Below are 8,241 nucleotides of genomic sequence, written 5' to 3'. Positions count from 1 at the left end.
GAGAGCTGTGAATTAGTCAGCATAATTGATTTATGTAACCAATGTGTCAACAAACGTGGGCTAGTTTGTGAGGAAATCCCCATGTACGGTATGTCCATGCATTGTGTTTGAGTGGGTGTAGGGAAGTGAATTGTTTGTGTATATATAGTAAACCTTAAACAGCAGTCAACTGCAAGAAGCTCTCACTAGAGGAGTCAATATGAAGCTGTCACTTGCTTTCAAAGGTAAATAATACTTAATAAATATAAAACATCAGTCGTTTTCACTGTATTATGGTATTGGTTGTGAATATGTTGTATCTCTGCAATAGCTTTGGGATCCCTGTGTGTGCTGCTTGCAGATGGATTTCCAGGTACAGTCTATATTGTGAGTGACACTTTTATTTTTATGTGATTGTGTTTTTGTGCTAACCTTAATTTGTTCTGCAGTTTCTGAGAATTTACCTCCAAAGATCATCGGGGCAAATCACGCCAAAATAAAAGCTCATCTAGGTAACACTTGTGCACACAAATGAACCAACAACTGCTTTAATGCTATCTGTTATTGTTTTTTTTATGTATTTTTTATTATAAAGCCATTTAAAAGTGGTCCTTTACATATATTGAAGCTATACTATAATTGTGTATGATGGGTCTGGATATATTCTGTACAGGTGAGCACCTGTTTCTTCACTGTGAAGCATTTGCAAATTGTGAAGAGACACTCATCTACTGGCTCGTCAACAACACTTTTCCTGAAGACCTGCCCAGCAGTGGCAGAATAGTAGAATCAGATGAGTGAGTTTTTTGAGTTTTAACTTGAATGGAAATGACCTTAACAGAGCATGGTTTTTAAGTGCAATTATTGATACACAATGGGTATGAAGTTCTGCTGTTAAAAAGCAGGACAATGTAATATTTGATGTAACATCCTGAAACCAACCTGTGACTGAGCTGTTATGCCTGTTTGTTTTAGATCGACTTTAGATGAGGGTGCGATCCTACTGAGGAGTTTGCTGTTGAAGAATGTCACGTCAGATGACCTAAAATCCTCCTTCACCTGTGTTGTGACAAATGCCGCTGGAATGACCCGAAAGAACATCATGTTAGCAACAACAGTTAAAAGTGACTGTAATGCAGGAAAAAACAGAAAACACTGAATGTCACTTAGAGTAAAAAGTGCACTGCTCTAAACCATGCTTCACTTGCAAACTGTGAATGTACTATTCTGTGTTATACTGTTGGGTGTGAGAACTATGCCAAAGAAAAGTTGGATGAAGAAATGTAGAAAACTTAGGGTGCATTTGGCTCCATATTTTCCTTTGATGGCTTCCCATCAGTGAGACCAATAGTGTTAAAATGTAAAAAGCAACTTCAAAATTTTCTGTGAAAGGACTACCTTAAGGTGAAACCAAACAAACTGGTGTGTATTATTACCCTCTCCTAATACAAATTTGATGCATTTTGAGGATTATCCTTTTTACAAGGAAACCCCACATCCAGAAGCAACATTGTATGTGGAACTGAATGCACCCTAAATGACAAATGTCATAAGTCATATGGATGACTCCACCACAAAGCTACCATCTACTGCCTGCATATATAGACTATTGTAACAGTTAATTGCTAGGCTATTGGATATGTTTGTGTATCATTCCAGTGTGTTTGCTGGTGATAAGCCATCTTAAATGTGTATGCTTTTGAACCATATGAAAATATACTCCATAATGAGACAAAGTCGAATCAATCAATTCACTCACAAACTCTTATTGGAAATCTGTGGTTGTTTCCCCAGATATTTATTCTTAACTGTATTACTTATTTCAAAGAGCTAACTTTTTTCCAATGTGTGTCACTTTCAGTACTTTCATGGCCTGTATTAACATACACTGAGATCAACACTTTAATATTTAGCAGGGATTAGAGTACAGATGCTTTTGTATGATAAATAATTACAGAGCTACAGCTCTTGAATGTGATTACTGCATTACACAACAGAACAATAATGCAAGCGGCCAACAAGCAATAAAAATGGATCAACAAAACTTAAACAAGCAAAAATAATTAAGTTTTTACATATTTTGAATTATACTATTAAATTATGACAAAGGGCAATAGTTCTGTTGCTCATGATTTTGTGACAATAGTGCAGTTAAAAAAGGCTATTAGGAATTTGAAGTCATGTCAAGCACAAGCTAGCAGCAGACAAGCAATTAATAATGTTTATTGGATTGTATAAAAACAGGAAATAATTCTCCCCAAATCCCTTTAGTATCTTTCAGCTTCTTTAAATCTATGTCAACACAATAAATCACACCTTTCCCTCAAATTATTCTGTTTCTAAATCTTTGGTACATCAGTATAAAGCTCCATAAGTGCACGTTGGTTGAATAGGAGAGAAACATGGTTCTCCATCATGACAGGCACGTCTTAAACAGTTTTCCTCCTGTAAAGTTTTTTGCATCCAAACTATTTTGCGCAGTGATCAGTGTTTAAAAGAGTTGCATCAACTGGATGCTGCCTCTGAGGCTCACACACCCAGCTCTTCCAGGCAGCGCTGCAAGTTGCTTTTCCTGTCAGGATACTGGTTTTCTCCCATCTTCTTCCTGATGAGGGCAGCAGCATCTTCAATGAATGTTGAACACTTTACAGAAGATGTGCAGAATGGTTGGAGAAGTTCCAGGTTGGTCTTAAGAGCCATGCCAAACAGGAAACGCAGGAACATGTCCAGTTTGCCGTCGTCACACAGCAGGCTTCTGTCCACAGCACTCTTGTACAGTTCCATGGTCTTGTGGCCCTTAAACATCCCCTTCACCTTGTCCTTCAAATGCTGCTCAAAAATGTTCTTCCCCTGGTTCCGGTAGGAGAAAAACACATAAAAGGCCGCCAGGTACTCTTGCATGGTGGGGTGGATAAAGCTGATGGAATTCTCAGTATACAAGACAAATGGCTTTGTGAGGTACTGTGTGCACAGGCCACTGTCATTCACTGCCTCCTCGATGTCAATATCAACATCTTTCCAGTCGTGCTTGGTGATCCTGAACTTGCCTTTTTCCAGCATGCTGAATGCCAACTTTCCAAGTTTCATGAGGAAGTCTCTCTCTTTATCTGGGCTTTGCTGTGGAGCTCTAAATACGCGACGCTGACGTGCGAGTGCCAGCAGCAGCTTTGTGTACATGTAGGTGATGCCGCTGGGCAGCGCCGCCCGGGGCCTCTGTTCCTTGAATATGTGCTGGTACTCATCAGCCACCAGTGAGCAAAACAAGGGCAAGTGGCACATGATGCGGAGGGTTTTGGAAGAGTTGATGTACGCAATAACTCGAGCTGCTTGAACTGGGTCCTTAAATCTCTTCTTGAAGTATTCGTCCTTGTCTTCGTCACGGAAACCACGCACATCTATCTCATCATAATGCATATCCCAGGGAACGCAGCGTTTTATCTGCGGCCGAGAAAAGACCATGAATAGGCCGCGCCAGAGCAGCTTATTCCGGAGGAGATTGACCACGAGAACGTTCAGGGGGACGGGTTCTGAGTGGTTACTGACAGGCGAAGTGTTATGAAAGTCAAGCTCCCCTTTGTACTCATCAAGACCGTCAAAGATGAACATTATTTTGCATTCCTCGCATTGAAAATCCTCCTCCCTCAGTTTTGTTGTTGCTGGGTAGAGTGTGCGTATTATTTCCAACAGGGAGACCTTGGAACCCTCATACTTTTTAAGGTCTCTGAACGTCAAAGGAAAAAGGAAGGACACGTGTTGGTGGGACCGCTCTTCAATCCAATCGAGGACTAACCTTCTGACTGCCATCGTCTTCCCTGACCCTGCCATTCCTGTGATCAGCACAAACTTTAAGTGCGATTTCTCCAGCCTTTCAGCACTCAAAATATCCTTAGTAAAAAGCAGTTTCCCTGTCTTCTGGTTGCTGTCCAGCTTTGGTATGGTCATGACCTCATGTTCAATATTTGGGCCATTATCGCACGTCGTGGTTATGGAGAGATTAGTAAAGACATCGTCAACGGGCATCTTCTCTCCCTGCTCGGCTGAATCTTCACATACTTCGCTGTATATAGTCTTCAGAGTCTCGCATAAATCATGACGTACTTCATCTGAGAAAAAGGAAAATGTGCATGTAAATATGTGTACGCATTTCTTTCGAGCTGGCAGTGAACTGGATGGCCTTTGATTTAATTGCACTTTGACTATTATCTCCTTTGGCTTGTGTTTATATATTATCCATCAGTTTTGTTGAGATTAAATTAACAGTAATAAGACATTAATACAGGCGCCTACTTACTTCTGAGGCACAAAGTCTTGAGATAATCAATCATATCCTTTTGCCCAATTTCCTCAAGAAGGGTTTTGGTGATCTGCAAAGACGACTCCAGGTTGTGACGCTCGAGCAACCGATCCACAAGGTCCACCATGTCCATGCCTTGCGGAGGAGTGTTGAATGACTGTGGGTAATGCTTCCACAGCATCATCTTGAATCTCCTAAAGTCCCCCTCGGACAGCTTCCCAAGGGTTTTAGAAATAGCCTGAATCCAAAAGGAGGAGTAAATTAAGTGCTGTTTTTAGCAACTAGAGGATCATTTATTTTTAAGTTCTTTAAAACTGATAAAGACAAAAGGCAAACACAAACAAACCTTGAAAGTGAAAGCCACTGTCAGAGAAGGATGCCTAATCTCTTTTGGGTCTTGGATTAACTCAGGTGTGTCAGGAAGCTCTGAGGCAGCATCATCTTTGCTTTTAACCCTGGTGAGGCCACAGTGGAGAGATGTAAACATAGGTTAGTGTCAGTTTAGCAATTACACACACTAACATGTCCAAGTGCAAGGCCATAGGTGTGTATTCCTTACTTGGGGATGATCTTTTCACAATCGTCACTGTCCAAGGAGTAGCAGCTAGAGTATGAATCCGCTTTGTTTAGCTGGACCCTACAACCAGGATGACAAGAGGGTTTAAAGTATATTCTACAAGAAGTCATTACAGTTTTACAACGTTACAATGAAATTAACAACAAGGTATGGTATTTTGAAAAAGGTACAAACTACAAGCACAGATGCTTCCTGGATTTACCAGGATGAATGAATTTAAAGACTGATTTAAGCTTTGAAAACTTTGCCTTGTTTGTACCTCGTGGAGGATCCCTCTTCGTCATCCATGTTGCTTAAATTTTCCTCACTTGTCATTGATTTGTAGCTGAGAGCTGGAGGAAAGGCATGGTCCACAAAATGCCTGGAAAAAAAAAAAGTTTGTTAATTGCTCAGTGGCCACATAAACAATCACATGCTTCCATAGTACATGCCAGATAAGCAGCCCCTTGTAAACGTAGTGCTTTCTCTCAGGCAGAGCAGGATACCCAGGGCTCGGTTTACACCTATCGCCATTTCTAGCCACTGGGGGACCATAGGCAGGCTGGGGGAACTCAATGTTAACCCTTGTGTTGTCCTTCGGGTCCCAGTGACCCGAAGGACAACACAAGGGTTATGTACTTCCGTTTACTTTGTTGAGAATTGCTCTCTAAACAAGGGTTAATACAGCACCTTAGTTCTTGTTTGTACAGCATTTTGGTCAGCTTAAACTGTTTAAATGTGTTCTAGAAATAAACTTTACTTACTTACTTTACAAGAAACAGGGTTTAGAGAGCAATTCTCAACAAAGTAAAGGGAAGTACATCATCCTTGTGTTGTCCTTCGGGTCACTGGGACCCGAAGGACCACACAAGGGTTAAAAAACCTCAAAGTGAAATTTTCATGCCATGGGACCTTTAAAGTTCATGGACAAGCATGGACTAATGTTATCTTTTTTATTTTATTTGTATTGATTCTACTGAGACTCTGCGGTTTGTGAACCCCTAGGCTTTAGTTTTCTTCTTTTATGTCTGTGCATGGTTCAGTTTTTTTTTTTTTTTTTAAACCAAAAGGACAAAAAGACAACCGTGAAACTTAGGTGGAGAAGGGGGATTTAATGTGATACAGTCATCACATTTAATTCAGGTATATTACACCCAATTACCCCTGTATTTAACCAAGAGTACATGGTAATTCAACATAAAAACAGATAGATGGAGCAAGAGAAGTTAAGTTCTTCATTCAGTCCAATAGGGGAAATGCTGAGCTGCCACACCTCCTTGTTGTTACAAGTAACATTCTTTTCACTCTGTACTGTACCTCTGCAGAGAGTAAATGATAGTAGTTATTTTCCGACTTCAGATATATTTTCACTACTTTCCATAAAATACTACCCTACAGTGAGAGAGAGAACTCTTAGTTTGTAATTGAAAAATCTCAGTACCAGTGGCTGGTATCCATTGGAGTTGGCCCCAGGTCCAGAGAAGGTCTTCTCTCTGGGATGTAGTAGAGGTCGTCTTCATCTTCATTAGTGTCACTCTGTCCACTCTGTGGTCCTCTACCAGACACGGCATCCCCGATAGAAGAGCTGCCTGACGGCGTGGCCATCCCCTCCATTTCAACGTCGTCCATCATGTTATGGAAAGGGTCAGCCAACGACTAACATGACGAACGCATACAGCTTTCCCTTTTGGTTTTCCAGGGATGGCCTCAGGACAGTAATCTTTGTACCTACCTCCCTGAACAAACATGGGAATTCTTTAATCAGGGTGTATAAGGAACTTAACACCAAACCAGATATTCAGGTTTCTTCTGTTGGAAGCTTATTCAGCCTGTGTCTGATACTTGATACATTATGATACTGCATTGCCTTGTAAAAAGATAACTACATGCAAGGTAGGTAACAGAAATGTCCATTAAATTCAAAATTAAATTCTTTACATTTTATTTAACTTAAATAGCCTTTGGCAATGACAAATGTTATGTCACGGTTTAGTGTTGCAGACTTTATGGTAGATACAGAACAATTAAATGATGAAATAAAGACCACAACCACAATCATCAATTTGCCTTTGACAAAATTTAAAACTAGATGCATGATCATTTTGGATTGTGATAGAGTAGTTTTCATTTTGAGCCCAAAAATAAGAGGATAGCAGTTTGTGTTGAGCATTTTGCTTAACTTTACAGATACAAGATACAAGCAAATGTTTGGGTAAGGGGGAAAAAAGGCACCAGCCTAGGTTGGAAACCACTGATATAAGTAAGTAAGACTCTGGTTCGCTCTGGAGATGAAGCCTGTCTTTCTTTATCATATTTCTCACGATTTAACATACAAAAAACTGAAGCTGCACGTCGTTCAGTCTGACTGACGGACCATGTTAACAGAAACAATGGTATGTTAGCAGCTTTAGCTAGCATAACGTTAACTGCTGCATAGTCTAGCTAGCTAGTTTTGACATGTTGTGGTGTTTCAACTTCCTCCATAATTTCTCCCCATGTGATATTTCAGTGGCAGACGTCTCACCAGCGCCGCGGGCCTCTCCACGCGCCATTATCGCGAATAATGTTAGTTTTAAATTAAACGGGATTTTATGATGCGTTTACGATTTAACTTGAGGTAGTTAATGTAGATTAACGTTAGCTTCAAACTTTGGATTTGGGAAGCTAGCTAACGCTAATGTTACAGACTGGCGCACAAGGAGGGCTCAAACCAGGCAGGGGAGTTTTACGCAAAATTATAACACTACTTTAATAATGGTCAAAATGTAGATAAAAATGTATTGGCAATTACATAAATACATTATTGCTACTTTCTAATTCATGCCAGGAATACACATTAACTTACCTTCGTTTGTCAGTTGGATTCAGGAAGTCAAAGTTTCTTCTTCCTTCGTGTCCTATTGCGTGGGTAGCAAAACGTACAAAGCAGACTCTGCCACCTACAGGCAGGACACCTAAAAATGTGAACAACATGCAGTCTGTTATGGCTCAAACACAATAACTTTTATTTCTAGAGGAGGAGGAATGAACACTGGTTGAATAAGTAGGCCTACTCAGATCTTTAAGTTAAATTAGAAATACCGCGATGTGATATAGTCAATTACAAGTAAAGTCCTGTATTCCAAACTTGAAGTCGAGTTTATTATTCTAAATTGTTAATTACTGTGCTGAGGCCCAAGTTTCAGAGTATTTTACTATGCAACAAACAAATCCTGCATGCAGAATCAAGTAAGCATCTAAAATTTACTGCATAAAACATTTAATAACACCCTTTTTCACACGAAAGACATTTCTCTCACAGTAGGGAAAGCACAGGTGTAAATAATAATATTAATAATGATGATGGCTGAATTCCATTTAGCTGCTTCAGTTTCAGGGTTTGGTATTGTGCATACTAGTTCACTGTCACACT

The 8,241-nt window shown here is 40.0% G+C and overlaps 2 protein-coding genes across 3 annotated transcripts; one reads left to right on the top strand and one right to left on the bottom strand.

Moving 5' to 3' along the window:
• The first annotated feature begins 90 nt into the window (after positions 1–90).
• On the top strand, positions 91–1,715 carry LOC120544657 (interleukin-1 receptor accessory protein-like). Of its 2 annotated transcripts, XM_039778559.1 has the most exons (5): positions 91–224; positions 311–352; positions 429–491; positions 653–776; positions 955–1,715. In XM_039778559.1, exons 1-5 carry the CDS (start codon positions 200–202, stop codon positions 1,136–1,138), a joined length of 438 nt encoding a protein of 145 aa, XP_039634493.1. In that variant the 5' UTR covers positions 91–199; the 3' UTR covers positions 1,139–1,715. The 2 variants fall into 2 exon arrangements, with proteins under 2 accessions (XP_039634493.1, XP_039634494.1); XM_039778560.1 differs by lacking the exon at positions 311–352.
• Positions 1,716–1,744: 29 nt separating this feature from the next.
• On the bottom strand, positions 1,745–7,787 carry nlrc3l1 (NLR family, CARD domain containing 3-like 1). The gene is made up of 7 exons (XM_039778557.1): positions 7,675–7,787; positions 6,271–6,565; positions 5,110–5,211; positions 4,833–4,910; positions 4,620–4,728; positions 4,271–4,511; positions 1,745–4,082 (listed from the first exon to the last, which is right to left on the bottom strand). The coding sequence occupies exons 2-7, from the start codon at positions 6,459–6,461 to the stop codon at positions 2,509–2,511; spliced, it is 2,295 nt and encodes a 764-aa protein (XP_039634491.1). The 5' UTR covers positions 6,462–6,565; positions 7,675–7,787; the 3' UTR covers positions 1,745–2,508.
• Positions 7,788–8,241: the final 454 nt, after the last annotated feature.

Source organism: Perca fluviatilis, chromosome 16 (genome assembly GCF_010015445.1).
Source record: "Perca fluviatilis chromosome 16, GENO_Pfluv_1.0, whole genome shotgun sequence".
Classification (NCBI taxonomy): Eukaryota; Metazoa; Chordata; class Actinopteri; order Perciformes; family Percidae; genus Perca; species Perca fluviatilis.
Note: the sequence above shows the minus strand (reverse complement) of the source record. Positions and strands in the feature narration are given on the sequence as shown.

Coding starts and splice junctions, on each gene's coding strand:
- LOC120544657 (XM_039778559.1), top strand. CDS start 200: ATGAAGCTGTCACTTGCTTTCAAAG. Junction 225..310: donor GCTGTCACTTGCTTTCAAAG/GTAAATAATACT, acceptor TCTCTGCAATAG/CTTTGGGATCCCTGTGTGTG. Junction 353..428: donor GCTTGCAGATGGATTTCCAG/GTACAGTCTATA, acceptor TTTGTTCTGCAG/TTTCTGAGAATTTACCTCCA.
- nlrc3l1 (XM_039778557.1), bottom strand. CDS start 6,461: ATGATGGACGACGTTGAAATGGAGGGGATGGCCACGCCGTCAGGCAGC. Junction 5,212..6,270: donor CCAATGGATACCAGCCACTG/GTACTGAGATTT, acceptor TTTTTTTTCCAG/GCATTTTGTGGACCATGCCT. Junction 4,729..4,832: donor TGTGAAAAGATCATCCCCAA/GTAAGGAATACA, acceptor TGGCCTCACCAG/GGTTAAAAGCAAAGATGATG.